General features: G+C 50.6%; 1 protein-coding gene and 1 long non-coding RNA gene across 2 annotated transcripts in view; both read right to left on the reverse strand.

The window, feature by feature from the left end:
* cdc42ep1 (CDC42 effector protein 1) overlaps positions 1-10,535 on the reverse strand; it is an 11,350-nt gene extending 815 nt beyond the window's left edge. The window contains exons 1-3 of the mRNA XM_033013415.1: positions 10,393-10,535; positions 1,597-2,964; positions 1-452 (exon numbers count right to left, since the gene is read on the reverse strand). The exon at positions 1-452 is cut by the window's left edge and continues 815 nt beyond it. Of these exons, the coding sequence (XP_032869306.1) occupies positions 1-452; positions 1,597-2,017 (873 nt within the window). The 5' untranslated portion in view covers positions 2,018-2,964; positions 10,393-10,535. The remainder of the gene's footprint in view (positions 453-1,596; positions 2,965-10,392) is intronic.
* LOC116966999 overlaps positions 1-18,980 on the reverse strand; it is a 27,669-nt gene extending 8,689 nt beyond the window's left edge. Inside the window, exon 1 of the long non-coding RNA XR_004410112.1 lies at positions 18,918-18,980. This is a non-coding gene — a long non-coding RNA (uncharacterized LOC116966999). The remainder of the gene's footprint in view (positions 1-18,917) is intronic.
* Between the last annotated feature and the right edge of the window lie 1,390 nt (positions 18,981-20,370).

Raw genomic sequence — 20,370 nt, forward strand, 5'->3', positions numbered from 1 at the left:
CCCGTAAACTGCGCTGGCGGCGGGCCCCAGTGGCGGGCGCTCCTCCTCGCCCTCGCCCATAGGCGCGTCCATCCAGGCCTCCTGCTGGAACCGTCCCCGGAGCCCACTGAGCGAGGTCACCATGGGTCGCGAACCCTCGCCGTCCAACTGGTCGGGCGGGCCTTCTAGCTGGAACTTGACCAACCGCATCCCATTCTCCCGCCCGCTGGGGGATTCCTTCTCTGGCGTCTGCGCCCCCCGCTCACCCCGAGACCCCATCACAGCCAGAACCTCACTCAACAGCGAAGGGCCCAGGTCCAGGCTGAAGGACATCATGGAGTCCGTGCGAGGCAACTGGAGATCCACCACCTCCATCTCCTCCGTGGCCTTGACCAGTTCCACCTTGGCCTCCCTCTCCTTGGACTTCTCCATCCTTGACCATCTGGGCAGGGTGCAGAAACCAGACTCCAATCCTGCACAACACAACACAAGGCAAGGCTTTAGTTCATGAGTTCTAGCAGCTGAATTAGGCCATTCGGCCCATCAAGACTACTGACCCCCATTCAATCGTGGCTGATCTATCTCTCCCTCTCAACCAATGTTGGGCGAGTCCAGAACCAGGGGCCACAGTCTTAGAATAAAGGGGAGGTCATTTAAGACTGAGGTGAGAAAAAACTTTTTCACCCAGAGAGTTGTGAATTTATGGAATTCCCTGCCACAGAGGGCAGTGGAGGCCAAATCACTGGATGGATTTAAGGTAGATAGAGCTCTAGGGGCTAGTGGAGTCAAGGGATATGGGGAGAAGGCAGGCACGGGTTATTGATAGGGGACGATCAGTCATGATCACAATGAATGGCGGTGCTGGCTTGAAGGGTCAAATGGCCTCCTCCTGCACGTATTTTCTATGTATCTAACCCCATTCTCCTGCCTTCTCCCCATAACCCCTGACACCCGTTACTTTGTGTACTAGTCATGTCTCTACTATTTATTTCATTCCCCTTACATGTTTTTCCTCTACATGCTCAATTTTTGTAAGGTGTCCTTGAGACTCTTGAAAGGCGCCCATAAATAAAATTTATTATTATTATTATTATTATGGTTTAGAGGGATATGGGCCAAGCACGGGCTAGTGGGGCTAGTGTTGATGGTCGGAACGGGCAAGTTTGCCCTAGTTCTGTGTTATCCCACTCCCTACACACTAGGGACAGTTTACAGGGTCGATTAACCTACACATCTTTGGAGTGTGGGAGGAAACCGGAGCACCCGGAGGAAACCCACGCAGGTCACAGAGAGAACATACAAACTTGAAAAAAAGGGGGGAGAAGAGAGAGGGAGAAAGAGAAAGAAAGAGAGAAAGAAAGAGAGAGAGGGAGAGAAAGAGAGGGGGGAGAAGAGGGAGAGAAGGGGGAGACAGAGGGAGTGAGAGAGAGACAGAGAGAGGGAGAGAAAGAGGGAGGAGAGAGGGAGAGAGAGAGAGGGAGGGAGAGAAAGAGAGGGAGAGAGAAAGAGGAGAGGGGGGGGAGAGGGGGGGGAGAGAGGGAGGGGGAGAGAGAGGGGAGGGAGGAGGGAGAGGGGGGGGAGAGAGGGTGTCAACCGCAGGGTGGATGAGTGGATTACCGTAAGAGCCATCCATGATGCCGGGACTGGACATGGCGGTCTTGAAGTTGAGGCGTTGCACCCCAGTGCCATTGTCGGTGTCGAGCAGGTGGGGCAGGGAGACGGCGTTCTTGATGATGGGGGAGACTGGGGGTGGCGGCGGCGACACGTCCGGGCTGCTGTTCCTGGCCGGTGCCCGGCGGGCGTTGCGCAAGGCCCGGACCAGCCGGTTGGAGCTGGCGCCCTCCCGCGCCCCCTCGCCGCCGTGCTCGCTGAGGAAGGAGGTGTCGCCGAAAACGTCCCCCCCGCGCCCCACGTGCATGGTGTGCCGGAAGTCCCCCATCGGCGAGCTGATCATGTCCGTGGTCAGGTCCGGCTTTAACCGCCGCTTGTGGTGGCCCGGCACCAGGTTCCGGAAGATCGGCAACTTCCCCAAACTCATCGCTCGGCCCCTTTATCCACCGACTCTGCGCGCCCGGCAAACGTGTCCAACATGCAACGCCAAAAGCATCAACTCCTCGCCAGTCCCACCAGCCTGGAACTCAAATCAACAATACGTTGTAACTCTCTAAGCGCCCTTTAGGTAGCCACTATTTGTATACCTTGTGTATACAAGCAAGTCAATGAAGAAGGATCTCGACCCACAGAGTCACCTGTTCCTTTCTCTCCAGTGATGCTGCCTGTCCCGCTGAGTTACTCCAGCCTTTCGAACTCTAATTCAGCTTCCTCCTCAATACGTCTGTCCCAGATGTAGCTTCACAGCTGGCACAACAAATTGTGCAATAAAGTTGTACGATAGGGCGTTAAAATTCACCTCGTGCTTTTACCCCCTCCAGCCCAGAATGAAACCTCAAGCAAGGAAGAAACAGATCATCATTTTTTTTTTTTGTGGTGTATTAGTCCCGCAGTTTGTTACAGTTTTCAAGGGGGGGGGAGAAAAAAAATAGCGATTGTCGGGGAATAAAAGATCTTTCTCGCACTCCTCTTTGGATCCAGCTTTTGGTGTTCGTTGAGACTTGTGTATCAGTGCCAAGGCATGGTCTTTCACTAGACTTTGTCCTGCCTGGTTATGTTTGGTGTTTGCACAAGGCGTGACTCAATGGTGGCCTCGCATACCCCTCCCGAGTTAAATTTTAACAGATAGAGAGAGAAAGGGAATTCAATAAACTGGAGGATTTGGGTGCGTTGAGGAATCTGTGCTGCCTCTCCGACCCAGGGCTTGGAGAAGGAGCTGTTAGGATCTGTGTTGCCCTCCCAGTGGTGTGGAGAACATCGGCAGAGGACAGGCGGAGATCTGACGTACGGCACAGAGGCGTGGAGCTATCGGGATCTCCCCCGTGGATGGGAGCGACAATTTCATCCACCCCCGCTTGGCGTTTCACACGACACCTGGAATGGGAGAGAAGGAGACTGCTGTTATAAAAGGGAGGTGGAAGACGAGAGGAGAAGCACTCGGGGTTGAAACGTTGGTTCACACCGACGGGCTACGCGGGAGTGAGGACGCCGCTACGGGGGGGGGGGACAAAGGAGGACCTGGTGGGTGGGGACTACTGTAGGACTGAGCGTGTGGGGACCACCATGAGGGAGGGGGAAGGACAATGGGGACCCGGCATGTTTGTGTGTGTGTGGGAGGGGGGGGGGGGGGGGAAGAACAGAGGGCTGTGGAGGCCAAGTCAGTGGATATTTTTTAAGGCAGAGATAGACAAATTCTTGATTAGAACGGGTGTCAGGGGCTATGGGGAGAAGGCAGGAAAATAGGATTAGAGCAAGGTTCCCCAATCTGGGGTACATTTATATTTACCCCCAGGGGGTAAATTTGTTGATTGTGGATTTGTACATATTTTTCCTCACCCCTGGCGTAGGGGGGCAGATACCAGCCAGGATTGAATGGCGGAGTAGGCTCGATGGGCTGAATGGCCTAATTCTGCTATAACTTGTGAACAATGGACAAGCCGGCATTTGGGGGGCCCCTGTGTGGGGGGGGGGACACAGCTGTGAGGGGGGAATGGATGGGGGGACACACACAACTGTGAGGGGGGAGAGGGGGGGGGGGGAGCGGAGGGGGTGGGACACAGCTGGGAGGGGGGGAGCGGAAGGGTGAACACAGCTGTGAGGGGGAGCAGAGGGGGGGGGACTGCACTGTGGAGGGGTGAGGGTGGGGGGGTGGGCATGAGGGGAAGAACAAAGCGAGACCTGGCACGGGGAGGTACTTTGTAAGTGCCCTTTATATGGTGACTATTTTCATACCTTGGGTATTCAAGCAAAGAATTTCACCGTGACCCCGTCACACATAGCGATGAAGTGTTTGTTCATGCACCCTTGCCTGCCAAGATGGCGCCCAGCACAGGCGACTATGTGCACGCTACTCACATAAGCAGATCTCCAATCACGTATTACCATCGCTCCACACACTTACATCTCGACTCCGATGGCAACGTTTGTCATTGGTGGCACTCGGACTGTCCTTGCTCGGACTTTACCTTGAACTAAACATAATTTCCCCATCCTGTATCTGTACACTGTGGACGGCTCGATTGTAATCACGTATTGTCTTTCCGCTGACTGGTTAGCGCGCAACAAAAGCTTTTCACTGTACCTCGGTACACGTGACAATAAACTAAACTGGACTGAGATCTGCCAATCTCCACCGAGCAAAGTTTGTACGGAGTTTGCACGTTCTCCCCGTGACCCGCGTGGGTTTTCTCCGGGATCTTCGGTTTCCTCCCACACCCCAAAGAGGTGCAGGTTTGTAGGTGAATTGGCTTCTGTAAATTGTCCCTAGTGTGTGTCGGGTAGAGCTCGTGTACGGGGTGATTGTTGGTGGTTTCCTCCCACACGCCAAAGACGTACAGGTTTGTAGGTTTATTGGCTGGGTATAAATGTAATAATTGCCCCCTAGTGCGTGTGTGTGTGTAGGATAGTGTTAGTGTGCAGGGATCGCTGGTCAGCACGGACTCGGTGGGCCGAAGGGCCTGTTTCCGTGCTGTATCTCGAAACCAAACTAAAACTAAACACAAGAATGAACTGGATCCCAGCGAATCTGAATAAAAACCACAGAATGGAACTTTCTTGCCAGCCAAAGCTGGCTAGTTTACGAATCAGGCACACACATCCTGTACATGGATTCCAGGATTCCACTCCCTTCCAGCCCAGCAAACTCTCCCTTAGAGCTGAGCTGTCCCACAAGATAGCGTTCTGCAGGTGGGAACAGGTCCAGAAGGGCGGTGGAGAACTTTATCTGAGGAAATGTTTAAGAAGGAACTGCAGATGCTGGAAAATTGAAGGTAGACAAAAGTGCTGGAGAAACTCAGCGGGTGCAGCAGCATCTATGGAGCGAAGGAAATAGGCAACGTTTCGTGCCGAAACGTTGCCTATTTCCTTCACTCCATAGATGCTGCTGCACCCGCTGAGTTTCTCCGGCGCTTTTGTCTAACTTTATCTGAGGAGTGGAGTTGGGAGGAAGGGCTGGAAGGTAGAGGAATGAATTGGAGCAACCTGGCTGGTGACCTCATACACTCCAAAGATGTGCAGGTTTGTAGGTTAATTGGCTTTGCTAAAATAGTAAATTGTCCCTAGTGTGTGTGTGTGTGTGTGGGATAGTGCTCGCGTGCGGGGATCGCTGGTCGACAATAGGTGCAGGAGTAGGCCATTCGGCCCTTCGAGCCAGCACCACCATTCATTGTGATCATGGCTGATCATCCTCAATCAGTACCCCGTTCCTGCCTTCTCCCCATATCCCCTGACTCTGCTATTTTATAAGAGCCCTATCTAGCTCTCTCTTGAAAGCATCCAGAGAACCTGCCTCCACAGACTCGCCACTCTCTGAGAGAAGTCAACATGGACTCGGTGGGCCGAAGGGCCTGTTCCTGTACTATACTGTAATATAGATAGGCACAAAATGGTGGAGTAACTCAGCGGGACAGGCAGCATCGCTGGAGAGAAGGAATGGGTGATGTTTCGGGTCGAGACCCTTCTTCAGACTCGCTGTAACTTTGTGAATAAGCCCACGTTTGCACCTTATATTTCGTGGATCGCAGGGTGATGGTTATTCCACTAGGAGGCAGGATTGAGCAGCTGGGAAAGAGCCCACCCTCCCAGTCTCCAAACTCCATGGGGATTTCCAGCAAGATGCTCCAGTTATAATGCAGGAATTAATCCTCCCAGAACTGGTAACATTCCCAAGTGTGTCTAACAAATAGACACAAAAAGCTGGAGTAACTCAGCGGGTCCGGCAACATCTCTGGAGAGAAGGAATGGGCGACATTTCGGGCCAGGACACTTCAGACTGAGAGTCAAGGACATGGGGAACATGGGATACAAGGAACAGCAGATGCTGGTTTACAAGGGAAAAAAACACAAAATGCTGGAGTAACCCGACAGGTCAGGCAGCATCTCTGGAGAACATGGAGAGGTGGCATTTTGGGTCGGGACTCTTCTCCAGACTGATTGTGATGGGAAGGGTTGGGAGAAGGCAGGAAAAGAGAGACGAGGGTGGGACAAGGTCTAGCAAGTGATAGTTGGAGGAAGGAAGTGCAGATGCTGGTTTAAACTGATGATAGACACAAAGTGCTGGAGTAACTCAGCGGGCCAGGCAGCATCTCTGGAGAGAAGGAATGGGCGACGTTCTGGGTCGAGATCCTTCTTCAGACCCATCTCGACCTGAAACGTCACCCATTCCTTCTCTCCAGAGATGCTGCCTGTCCCGCTGAGTTACTCCAGCATACTGTGTCTATCTTCAGTTTAAAATAGCATCTGCAGTCACTTCCAGCATAAATAGAAACCCCAGTTTGAATTAATTTGTGCTTTCAAATGGATTCCAAAACCGCTGTTACAAGTAGGCAACTAACAAGGCTGTACTGTATAAGTGACATTTGTATGCAATTAACTTCAGTGCAAAGCCATTCACTTTGAATTAACTGCAGATGACAGCTCTCCGGATCTGGACTAACCCCCACAATGACTGAAACGCTGATGTGTACATATATAAATATCCAAAAGGAAAATCTCTCTGACTCTCCCCAACGGCTCAGACAGAAAACAGGAAATTCAATGCAAAGATCCTTATCAAACTGTGCAGGAAGGAAGTGCAGATGCTGGTTTACATTGAAGAAAGTGCTAGTGTGCGGGGTCTGGATCTCGATGTAACACGCTGAAAATCTCTCGGTAGAGCATCACTCAGTACTATGATGGGGGTGAACATGCCAGTCGAGATGAAGATGCTTTAGGAGTTGCATCTTTGTATGTGTTGATGTTTTGGGGATCTCTGATGCTGGCTGGTAGGCCATAGACAATAGGTGCAGGAGTAGGCCATTTGGCCCTTCGAGCCAGCACCGCCATTCAATGTGATCATGGCTGATCATCCCCAATCTGTACCCCGTTCCTGCCTTCTCCCCATATCCCCTGACTCCGCTATCTTTAAGAGCCCTATCTAGCTCTCTCTTGAAAGCATCCAGAGAACCTGCCTCCACCACCCTCTGTGAGGCAGAGAATTCCACAGACTCACCACTCTCTGTGAGAAAAAGTGTTTCCTCGTCTCCGTTCTAAATGGCTTACTCCTTATTCTTAAACTGTGTGTGTGTGGCCCCTGGTTCTGGACTCCCCCAACATCAGGAACATGTTTCCTGCCTCTAGCGTGTCCAAGCCCTTAACAATCTTATATGTTTCAATGAGATTTCCCTCTCATCCTTCTAAACTCCAGAGTGTACAAGCCCAGCTGCTCCATTCTCTCAGAATTTGACAGTCTGGTAGGGTATTCCAATCCCTTGCTGCCTTGAAGAAAAATGAGTTAGAAAGTGCTAATGAAGTGCCGTGTGGTATGAAATCATTTCAAGGCTGGTAGCTTCTGGTTGACATGCCCATGGGCGCTTGGATCGCTGGTTGGCACGGGCTCGGTGGGCCGAATGGTCTGTTTCCACACTGTATCTCCGAACTAAACTAAACAGGCACATGGATGTGCAGGGAATGGAGAGATATGGATCACACGCAGTCAGAGAAGATTAGCTTATCCACGCATCATGTTCGGCACGGGCATTGTGGGCCGAAGGGCCTGTTCCTGTGCTGTACTGTACTATAGATAGGCACAAAATGCTGGAGAAACTCAGCGGGACAGGCGGCATCTCTGGAGAGAAGGAATGGGTGACGTTTCAGTCTGAAGAAGGGTCGGGACACGAAACGTCACCCATTCCTTCTCTCCGGAGATGCTGCCTGTCCCACTGAGTTACTCCAGCATTTTGTGTCTATCTACCCTAGCACACTGGCAAGGGCATGCATTCTGTCCTTGCAAAGGTGACCGAGATAAGCTGAATGATTCAAACCCGCCCCACACGTGCTTTCCAGTGTTACAGCAGGTTTTTAATATTTTAGTTTAGTTCATAAGTGATAGGAGCAGAGTTAGGCCATTCGGCCCATCAAGTCAACACTGCCATTCAATTGTGGCTCCCTCCTAACCCCATTCTCCTGCCTTCTCCCCATAACCCCTGACACCCGTACTAATCAAGAATCTATCTATCTCTGCCTTAAAAATATCCACTGACTTGGCCTCCACAGCCTTCTGTGTGGCAATGAGTTCCACAGATTCACCACCCTCTGACTAAAGAAATTCCTGAGTTACCCCAGCACTTTCCAAATGAGAATTATTCTCTCCCCAAATTACAATATTAAATTAAAAACAATGCTGTTGGGAAAATTTACTGCGACATAATCTTATATACTGCGATATATATAACCTTATCACTTATACAATACAATACAATACATTTATTTGTCATTTATTCACATGACATTCAAAGTGCCTGAGGGACTCAGCTGGTCAGGCAGCTTCTGTGGAGGAAAATGAACATAGGGGAATTTCAGGTCGAATACAGACACAAAAAGCTGGTAGATCAAAATGCTGGAGAAACTCAGCGGGTGAGGCAGCATCTATGGAGCGAAGGAATAGGTGACATTTCGGGTCGAGACCCCACCTCAGACTGGTTAGGGATAAGGGAAACGAGAGATATAGACGATGATGTGGCGAGATAAAGAACAATGAATGAAAGATATGCAAAAATGTAACAGGATGTTGCACAACAATAAGATTGGATTTGTTGCCTTCCATTACAGTGAGGAATGTGGGGAATCCCCGTGTGGTGGATGTTTATGTTGACTTCTATGTAGCAGTTTGTCTTGTTGCTTTTTTTTAGTATGGCTGTATGGTAATTCACATATCACTGTACCTACAATAGACAATAGGTGCAGGAGTAGGCCATTCGGCCCTTCGAGCCAGCACCGCCATTCAATGTGATCATGGCTGATCATCCCCAATCATTACCCCGTTCCTGCCTTCTCCTCATATCCCCTGACTCCGCTATCTGTAAGAGCCCTATCTAGCTCTCTCTTGAAAGCATCCAGAGAACCTGCCTCCACCGCCCTCTGAGGCAGAGAATTCCACACAAAAAGCTGGAGTCACTCAGCGGGACAGGCAGCATCACTGGAGAGAAGGAAATTGTGACCTTTCGGGGTCGAGACCCTACCTCAGATTGGTTAGGGATAGTGAGAAAGACTGTGAGAAAAAGTATTTCCTCGTCTCCGTTCTAAATGGCTTACCCCTTATTCTTAAACTGTGTGTGTGGCCCCTGGTTCTGGACTCCCCCAACATCGGGAACATGTTTCCTGCCTCTAGTGTGTCCAAACCCTTAACAATCTTATATGTTTCAATGAGATACCCTCTCATCCTTCCAAACTCATTGTCTATAAGCTGATCTTGAAACCCTTGAGAGGTCGCCTGTTCAATCCCTCCACAGATGCTGCCTGACCCGCTGAGTTCCTCCAGCACTTTGTGTTTTGCTCAGGATTCCAGCATCTGCAGTTCCTTGTGTCTGCATATGACTATCAACTCGACTTGACTGAACACAACCAAAAACATTTGTTGAACTGCACAGCCTTCTTTTAAAAGCCATGATATGTAAAAACACTATATTAAAAAATCATCATTCTGGTCTTGTTAAATCTTGCACTTATTCTCCTCGGAAGAAGTCTGGATTTTTTTTGCTTACTTTTTTTGCATATCTTTCATTCATTTGTTCTACATCTCTCCACATCTCTCGTTTCCCTCTCCCCTGACTCTCAGTCTGAGGAAGGGTCCCCACCCGAAACCTCACCCATTCCTTCTCTCCACAGACGCTGCCTATGCCGCTGAGTTACTCCAGCATTTTGTGCCTCTTTGGGATTTATTTTTTCTTGAAAGTGGGGAGAACTTCTGATACCATTCAAACGGCTCCCCCATACCCACTCATTTTGTTCAGAGCTCGTTCAGTCTTTTGACTTTCGTTTTATACCGATCATATCTACCGCGAAACATGTTTGTAAACGTCTCCCAATGCGGGCATTCTTCAAGGACAGGGGGCAGAAATGTTCCAATGCTCAGGAATTTCCTCTCACGAAGGCAAGGCGAAGGCAAAAATCCCACCGTGGGATTAAAGTAATCACACTGCTTGTGACATAACCGGGAATTTTCGGCACAGCTTTCCGAGCAAGATAGGTGGAATTCTAAACCAAACAATTGGGCAATTGAAAACCGACGGTCAGTTTCATTATGTTTCCCGCAAAAGCCACTCAGAGAAACTATTAGAAGCCAGTCGCAGAATAAAGTAAGTGTCCACTATAGCCCCAGCCCCCGTCCAGTAACAAATAACATGATACTTATTTAAACCCAGTCAAAAAAGTTTTCAAAGTTACCAAACAGTTTCAAACTCGTTCAAAAGTTTTCAAAGTCACCAGAAAGTTTCCAAACACGCTCAAAAGTTGCGAGAACGCCCAAGTGAGCATGGGTTTAAGTACCTGTGTCCGTTGCGCAGACAGTAATCTTTCACCTTCCTTTCAATCCCGAGTGCGCTTGTACTTTCCCAAAGACTTTTCTGTACAACTTTCTTTCCAGAGTTCTGGCGCTGGAGCGGCCGCGTCTGCGCACTGCTCCCTGTGGCCGGGAGAGGCGGGGACTAGGAGCTGATCCCAGATGGAATTCGGCCCCATTACCACTAGTGTTGAGAGATCCAATATCCATCCTCTCACCGCCCATTGAAAGCACCCACAAGACAACTTAAAAACAAAATGCTGGAGTAACTGGCAGCAAGAAGGGTCTCCACCCGAAATGTCACCTATCCAAGTTCTCCAGAGATGAGCCTGCTGTCCCGCTGAGTTACTCCAGCATTTTGGGTCTGTCTTCGGCGTTGGAGTAACTCAGCGGGTTCATCTCTGGAGAACATGGATAGGTGACGTTTCCGGTGAAGACCCTTCATCAGTCTGAGGAAGGGTCTCGACCCTTGGAGCAGCTGGGCTTGTACACTCTGGAGTTTAGAAGGATGAGAGGATATCTCATTGAAACATATAAGATTGTTAAGGGCTTGGACACGCTAGAGGCAGGAAACATGTTCCCGATGTTGGGGGAGTCCAGAACCAGGGGCCACACACAGTTTAAGAATAAGGGGTAAGCCATTTAGAACGGAGACGAGGAAACACTTTTTCTCACAGAGAGTGGTGAGTCTGTGGAATTCTCTGCCTCAGTTGGAGGCAGGTTCTCTGGATGCTTTCAAGAGAGAGCTAGATAGGGCTCTTAAAGATAGCGGAGTCAGGGGATATGGGGAGAAGGCAGGAACGGGGTACTGATTAGGGATGATCAGGCATGATCACCATGAATGGCGGTGCTGGCTCGAAGGGCCGAATGGCTTACTCCTGCACCTATTGTCTATTGACCCAAAACGTCATCCCTGTTCCTTCTCACCAGAGATGTTGCCGGTCCTGCTGAGATATAGGGCCTGTCCCACTTAGACGACCTTTTTCAACATGTTGAAAATTTATTGGCGACAGTGACGACCTTGGGTTTGACGTGAAATGAGCGTAGCTTGACGTAGGTGTCATGTCAAGTTTATTTGTTACATACACATACGAGATGTGCAGTGAAATGAAAAGTGGCAATGCGGGGATCGCTGGTCGGAGCGGACTCGGTGGGCCGAAGGGCCTGTTTCCGCACTGTATCTCTAAAGACTAAAGTGCAGGAGTTTAGAGTTTATTTTGTATACACAGCATGGAACGAGGTGAAGGTCGAGGTTAAAATGATATAAATATTTATCTTGGAGGAAGATTCAGAATGCTGTGGTTGTGGAACTGGTTGGGGATAGCAAACACCAGCAGGGCCGAATGGCATTTTGCACAATTGAATACCATGGGGGTGTAATCTAAAGGGGGCGGGAGGGGAGAGTGAGGTAAAGGTGAACAATAAGGACACGAGTGGCAGATTGAGGACATGTAATTTGAGAGACGTTGTTATTTGCAATTGTTGGCAAAAATAATCTCATGGGACAGGTTAGGAAGAAAGGGTTTAGAAGTAAAAGGAGAGGCGTATTTGTGTGAACTGGAGCAAGGCCGGGACAAATGGACGTCGGAGATCACCGTCACAGAGTAGAGGAACGAGAACCTAACTCAGGTGCCGCAGCGGTAGAGTTGCTGCCTCACAGCGCCAGAGACCCGGGTTCGATCCTGACTACGGGCGCTGTCTGTACGGAGTTTGTACCTTCTCCCCGTGACCTGCGTGGGTTTTCTCCGGGTGCTCCGGTTTCCTCCCACGCTCCAAAGACGTGCAGGTTTGTAGGTGAAATGTCCCGAGTGTGTGTAGGATTGAACTGGTGATCGTTGGTCGGCACGAACTCAGTGGGCCGAAGGGCCTGTTTCCATGCTGTATACCTATAGTTTAAACTAAACTAAACTCTCTCTAAAGTTTAAAAGTGATTAGAATCAGTGGACTGCATTTGAAAGGTCTGTTTTGTGGCATTAAGCTTCTTACACACACACACACACACACACACACACACACACACACACACACACACACGCACACGCACACGCACACACACACACACACACACACACACGCACGCACGCACACACACACACACACACACACACACACACACACACACACACACACACACACACACACACACACACACACACACACACACACAGCACCAGGACTGGGCCAGTCAACGAATAACCATGTGTACGGTGAAGCCATGTACTGGCTGGGATTGGTGCGTGGGTGAGAAGCCGGGGGTCAGCGGCCTTTCATCTGTTTACTCTCTGACTGCGGTCACATGGGAGCAATCCCAGACACAGAGCCGATCGCTCTGGTTACACTCCTCTGTCCCTCCTGGGCTGTGGGTCCCATTCCACCCCCCCCCCCCCCCCCCCTCTCCGTGTGGATGGAGCAAGGATCAGCGCTCACAAGCGTTCCCTCCCCAGACGCACCACGATTCAGTTTAGAAGAATGAGGGGGGACCTCATTGAAACGTACAGAATAGTGAAAGGCCTGGATAGAGTGGATGTGGAGAGAATGTTTCCACCAGTGGGAGAGTCTAGAACCAGAGGGCACAGTCAGAATTAAAGGACATTCCGTTAGGAAGGAGATGAGGAGGAATTTCTTTAGTCAGAGGGTGGTGAATCTGTGGAATTCTTTGCCACAGAAGGCGGTGGAGGCCAAGTGTTAGTGTGCGGGGATCGCTGGTCGGCGCGGACTCGGTGGGCCGAAGGGCCTGTTTCCGTGCTGTATCTCTAAACTAAACATACCTTCCCAAGGGCACTTTAGTTTAGTTTGGTTTAGAGATACAGCGCGGAAACAGGCCCTTCGGCCCACCGAGTCCACACCGCCCAGCGATCCCCGCACACTAACACTGTCCTACACACACTGGGGACAATGTTACATTTGCACCGATATACTGATGTGTATGTAGGAGAAAACTGAAGATCCCGGAGAAAACCCACGCAGGTCACCCAAACATGTTCCCGGTGTTGGGGGAGTCCAGAACCAGGGGCCACAGTATAAGAATAAGGGGTAAGCCATTTAGAACGGAGACGAGGAAACACTTTTTCTCACAGAGAGTGGTGAGTCTGTGGAATTCTCTGCCTCAGAGGGCGGTGGAGGCAGGTTCTCTGGATGCTTTCAAGAGAGAGCTAGATAGGGCTCTTAAAGATAGCGGAGTCAGGGGATATGGGGAGAAGGCAGGAACGGGGTACTGATTGGGGATGATCAGCCATGATCACATTGAATGGCGGTGCTGGCTCGAAGGGCCGAATGGCCTACTCCTGCACCTATTGTCTATAGTCTATATACTTACTATGTGAAGGTGGGAGAAAACTGAAGATCCTGGAGTAAACCACGCAGGTCACGGGGAGAATGTACAAACTTCGTACAGACAGCACCCGTAGTCGGGATCGAACCTGGGTCTCTGGCGCTGTGAAGCAGCAGCTCTACCCGCTGCACCACTGTGCCGAACGGTGGGCACTACATGTTGCCATTGGTGATGACGCCCTGACCTTTGTAAATGAGTGAAATAAATGTTTGTTCACAAAGATATGAGTCCCAACATGTATATCTGTGCAGCGATCATCAGACCTGACTCACTCACTCTGAGGTTAAAATGCAATATATTTATTTAAGGGAATTTCAACACAGCTAATCCATTTCTCAGGAGGCCACCCTCTTTCAGTCTATCGTCGGGTCCCGACCCCTATCCAGAGATAGACACAAAACGCTGGAGTAACTCAACGGGACGGGCAGCATCTCTGGAGAGAAGGAATGGGTGACGTTTCTGGTCGACGCTTATCCACATTCTCCAGAGACGTTACCTTGCCCAGTTGAGGTACTCCAGCAGTTTTTGCACAAAAAAACTCCCTCCTGCTCTCGATTCTTAAACTTGTGGCCCTCTCTTCATAAGTGATAGGAGCAGAATTAGGCCATTCGGCCCATCACGTCTACTCCGCCATTCAATCATGGCTGATCTATCTCTCCCTCCAAACCCCATTCTCCTGCCTTCTCCCCATACCCCTTGACACCCGTACTAATCAAGAATCTATCTATCTCTGCCATTAACTTGGCCTCCACAGCCATCTGTGGCAATGAATCCCACAGATTCACCACCCTCTGACTAAAGAAATTCCTCCTCGTCTCCTTCCTAATGGTATGCCCTCTGGTCCTAGACTCTCATAGAAACATAGAAAATAGGTGCAGGAGTAGGCCATTCGGCCCTTCGAGCCTGCACCGCCATTCAATGCTGATCATCCAACTCAGTATCCTGTACCTGCCTTCTCTCCATACCCCCTGATCCCTTTAGCCACAAGGGCCACATCTAACTCCCTCTTAAATATAGCCAATGAACTGGCCTCAACTACATTCTGTGGCAGAGAATTCCACAGATTCACCACGCTCTGTGTGAAAAATGTTTTTCTCATCTCGGTCCTAAAAGATTTCCTCCTTATCCTTAAACTGTGACCCCTTGTTCTGGACATTCCCAACATCGGGAACAATCTTCCTGCATCTAGCCTGTCCAACCCCTTAAGAATTTTGTAAATTTCTATAAGATCCCCCCTCAATCTTCTAAATTCTAGCGTGTACAAGCCGAGTCTATCCAGTCTTTCTTCATGTGAAAGACTCTCCCACTAGTGGAAACATCCTCTCCACATCCACTCAGTCCAGGCCTTTCACTGTTCGGTAAGTTTCAATGAGGTACCCCATCATCCTTCTAAACGGTATCGTAGTTCATCCAGACTCTCTTTCACTCTTCTGCGATTCCCGCCAGCATTAATCTGCCGTCCCTGCCCACATCTGGATCTGCTCGGCCTGAAGTTTCAGCGTTGGGTTGTGACAGTGATAATCCATCACCCCTTGACCTGCCGAACCTCTCCCTAGCCTTTGGCTCCGAGGGCACTCCCTTCTCCTCCTCCATCACCTCGCCACTGCCATCCACACCCTGGGAACAACTAAATAGCAAGAGTTCTGTGGGCACTGTCTTATAGGAAAGATGTTGTCAAGCTTGAACCCCAGCGGCATGAACATTGACTTCTCCAATTTCAGGTAGTCCCTGCTTTCTCCCTCTTTCCCCTCCCATTCCCAGCTCTCCCACAGCCCACTGTCTTCGCCTCTTCCCTTCTCCTTCCAGCCCCCTCCACCCCCCACATCAGTCTGAAGAAGGGTCTCGAACCGAAACGTCACCTATTTCCTTAAACACCTCTCCCTAATCCTGTATCTGTACACTGTGGACGGCTCGATTGTAATCATGTATTGTCTTTCCGCTGACTGGTTAGCACGCAACAAAAGCTTTTCACTGTACCTCCGTACACGTGACAATGAACTCAAGTGGCGCAGCGGTAAAGTTGCTGCCTTACAGCGCCAGGGAACCGGGTTCGATCCCGACTATGGGTGCTGCCTATACGGAGTTTGCACGTTCTCCCCGTGGCCCTGTTTTCTCCCACACTCCAAAGACGTGCAGGTTTGTAGGTTAATTGGCTTGGTATGAAAGTGTAAATTGTCCCTAGTGTGTGTGAATGTGTGTGTGTGTGTGTGTGTAGGGTAGTGTTAGTGTGCGGGGATCGATGGTCGGCACGGACTCGGTGGGCCGAAGGGCCTGTTTCCGCGCTGTATCTCTTTTCGGGGGGCAGAGAATGTTTGAGGAGTGGAAAACCACAGGGAGATGGGGTGGTGCGGGCGGGAAGATCCAAAGAAGAATGCCCCTATTAACATGGTGAGATTAAAGTCTGCTTTGGAGGCATCTAAGGAGAGGGGAAAGACATTAGAAGTGTCCTTTGTGTTTCGACAGAGGCATGACAGATTGTGATGGAAGGAACGAACAAGAGCCTTAAAGTTATCGGATGCTGGATATAAGTCAGAGTTTATCCCATGGACAGGCTTTCTCTTGTATTCTGTTTGGGAGTGTCTGTGGTTTCTACACACTGGGATAATGCACGCACATTTGATCAGATTCCATTCCCATTTCATCGCTATTTCAGATTTTGTAGTTCAGAGATACAGCGAGGGAACAGGCCCTTCGGCCCACCGAGTCCGTGCCGACCAGCGATCCCCGCACACTAATACTATCCTACACACACACACACACACTAGGGGCAACTTTACTGTTTTTACCGAAGCCAATTAGCCTACAAACCCGCACGTCTTTAGGATGTGGGGGGGAAACCGGAGCGCCCGGAGAAAACCCACGCAGGTCACAGGGAGAACGTACAAATTCCGTACAGACAGCTCCTGTAGTTGGGATCGAACACGGGTCTCTGGCGCTGTGAGGCAGCAACTCTACCGCTGTGCCACCGTGCTGCCCCTCTCGCTCCCTCTCCCTCTCCCTCTATCCCCCTCTCCCTCAATCCCCTCTCCCTCTCCCTCTCTCTCCCTCTCCCTCTCTCCCTCTCTCCCGCCCCCCCCTCTCTCTCCCTCTCCCTCTCCCTCTCTTTCCCTCTACCTCTCCCTCTCTCCCTCTCTCCCTCTCTCTCCCTCTCCCCCTCTCTCTCCCTCTCCTTCCCCTTCTCTCTCTCCATCTCCACCTCCCTCTCTCCCCCTCCTCTCTCTCTCTGACAACTGAAAGCTGTGGGTCACAGTCCCCAATTACCACCTCCCCCCCCCCCCCCCCCCACCTCTGCTCCCCCCCCCCCCCACTCTTTCCCTGCCCCCCCCCCCCCCCCACCTCTGCTCCCCCCCCCCCCCCACTCTTCCCTGCCCCCCCCCCACCTCTGCTCCCCCCCTTCCCGCTCTTCCCTGCTCCCCCCCCCTGTTCTCCCCCATCCCTGGTCACCTCCCCCCACTCAGGGATGGGGCTGGGAACAGCAAGCCCCCAGACCCTTCCCCCACACCCATGTGGCAGACGACAGGCATCTGGTTTGTGTTAGGCGCAGTGGAGCCGCTGATGAACAGGCTTAGCGGCTACTGAGAAAGGGGGGGGGGGTTCACTGCATGGGATCTGTTCACTATCAGATATCCACAGCGAACAAGATACAGCATCTGTCCGCAGCCAGGGCTGCCATCTGCTGTAACCCCCCCCCCCCCCCCCCCCCCCCCCCAACCAACCCCCCAAAGATTCATCTGTATCCTAGAATCATGTATTGTCTTTCCGCTGACTGGTTAGCTTGCAACAAAAGCTTCTCACTGTACCTCGGTACACGTGACAATAAACTAAACTGAAACTAAACTAAACTAATAGACAATAGACAATAGGTGCAGGAGTAGGCCATTCGGCCCTTCGAGCCAGCACCGCCATTCAATGTGATCATGGCTGATCATCCCCAATCAGTACCCCGTTCCTGCCTTCTCCCCATATCCCCTGACTCCACTATTTTTAAGAGCCCTATCTATCTCTCCCTTGAAAGCATCCAGAGAACCGGCAGAGAATTCCACAGACTCGCCACTCTCTGTGAGAAAAGGTGTTTCCTCGTCTCCGTTTTAAATGGCTTACCCCTTATTCTTAAACTGTGTGTGGCCCCTGGTTCTGGACTTCCCCAACATCGGGAACATGCTTCCTGCCTCTAGCGTGTCCAAACCCTTAATAATCTTATATGTTTCAATGAGATAACCTCTCATCCTTCTAATCTCCAGAGTGTACAAGCCCAGCTGCTCCATTCTCTCAGAGACCCTCCTCAGACTGTTCCTCGGTACTTGTGATGAGAATGAACTTAAACCGGAGCTGGGGAACTTTCCTGGAGCCTGGTTCGACGACATGGAGAGTGTGTGACTTTATTTGCCACCTCATTAAATTGTCTCGAACAGGAATCGCCTGGAGCCTAAGACTATAAAAATAAGAGCAGACACACACTGTAACTCTGGCAACGCCACTTACAGACATGGCAGGAAGGAAAAGAACCACTTCTGCTCTGCTTCAGAATAGCTGGCGTGGTGAAGGATTCCTAGTCGAAACCATCACTGTGAATTAGTTTAAGAAGGAACTGCAGATGCTGGAAAAATCGAAGGCAGGCAAAAAAATGGTGGAGAAACTCAGCGAGTGAGGAGGCAGCGAAGGAAATAGGTGACGTTTCGGATCTCGACCTTCTTCAGACTATTTCCTTCGCTCCATAGATGCTGCCTCACCCGCTGAGTTTCTCCAGCATTTGTGTCTACCTTCGATTTTTCCAGCATCTGCAGTTCCTTCTTAAACTAATTCACAGTGATAGTTTGGACTAGGATTAGTTTAAAGATAGACACAAAATGCTGGAGTCACTCAGCGGGACAGGCAGCATCTCTGGCGAGAAGGAATGGGCGCCGTTTCGGGTCGAGACTCTTCTTCAGACTAGCATAGTTTAGTTTAGTTTAGTTTAGTTTAGTTTAGTTTAGTTTAGTTTAGTTTAGTTTAGTTTACTTTAGAGATACAGCGCGGAAACAGGCCCGTCGGACCATCTAGTCCGCGCCGACCAGTTTTTTTGAAAGAAACTTGAAATTCAAGTTTCCGACTTAGGACTGAAAATGGCCAGCAACCCAGCGTTCCATCCTGACCCCAGGTGTGTTGTTTTTGTGTGGAGTTTGCATGTTCTCCCCTTGTGACCGCGTGGGTTTACTCCGGGTGCTCCGGTTTCCTCCCGCGTCCCAAAGTCGTGCGGGATTTGGAGGTTAAATTAAATTAATTTAAGAATAAGGGGTCAGCCATTTAGAACGGAGACGAGGAAACACTTTTTCTCACAGAGAGTGGTGAGTCTGTGGAATTCTCTGCAGGTGGAGGCAGGTTCTCTGGATGCTTTCAAGAGAGAGCTAGATAGGGCTCTTAAAAATAGCGGAGTCAGGGGGATATGGGGAGAAGGCAGGAACGGGGTACTGATTGGGGATGATCAGCCATGATCACATTGAATGGCGGTGCTGGCTCGAAGGGCCGAATGGCCGACTCCTGCACCTATTGTCTATTGTCTATCTACAATGATATGTCGGCGAAAAAATTGCCAAGTGGGACAGGCCCTTAACCCGACCTAAACCTGTCCCCGTTACCCACCCCACCCCCACCTTCATCTTCGACATTCGGCGGCCCGTTGTCGGGATGGTTATGCTGCTGTGGTCTTAGTTCCCTCCCCCACACCCAATCCTGGCAGCTTCAGGAAGCCGCACTTCATTCCCCAATGCTCTCGAGCTTTCTCAGGAATGCCGCTGGAATTCTATCCGGATGCCTGGGAATCCTGTGGAACGACCTGAAAACCGTTTGCCACAGTCACAGAGTCCTAGAGTGATACAGCGTGGAAACCTGCCCACACCGGCCAACTTGCCCACACCGGCCAACATGTCCCGGCTACACTAGTCCCACCTGCCCGCCTTTGGCCCACATCCCTCCAATCCTGTCCTATCCATGTACCTGTCCAACTGTTTCTTAAACGTTGGGACAGTAGACAATAGACAATAGGCGCAGGAGTAGGCCATTCTGCCCTTCGAGCCAGCACCGCCATTCAATGTGATCATGGCTGATCATCCCCAATCAGTACCCCGTTCCTGCCTTCTCCCCACATCCCCTGACTCCGCTATTTTTAAGAGCCCTATCTAGCTCTCTCTTGAAAGTATCCAGAGAATACCTAGTCCCAGCCTCAACTACCTCCTATGGCAGCTCGTTCCGTACACCCTTTGTGTGAAAAAGTTACCCATTGGAATCCTATTCAATCTTATCCCCTTCACCTTGAACCTGTGTCCTCTGGTCCTCGATTCCCCTACTCTGGGCAAGGCCTGAGTCAGTCACTGACTGTTTCGACTCCATCACCTTGCTGCTTCGGGTCACGGTTAACGTTCGTTCTTAACTCTTTGTTGACCAAAGTCTAGAACATAGAAGATAGACACTAAAAGCTGGAGTAACTCAGCGGGCCAGGCAGCATCTCTGGAGAGAAGGAATGGGTGGCTTTTCGGGTCGGGACCCTTCTTCAGACTGAGAGTCAGGGGGGAGGGAGATAAGGAAGGGCAAGTTGTTAAAAGGAGACATCAAAGGAGATGAGGATCAAGATAAATGTAGAGTAGATCATTGCCAGCTG

The sequence above is a fragment of the Amblyraja radiata genome, chromosome 38 (genome assembly GCF_010909765.2).
Source record: "Amblyraja radiata isolate CabotCenter1 chromosome 38, sAmbRad1.1.pri, whole genome shotgun sequence".
Lineage (NCBI taxonomy): Eukaryota > Metazoa > Chordata > Chondrichthyes > Rajiformes > Rajidae > Amblyraja > Amblyraja radiata.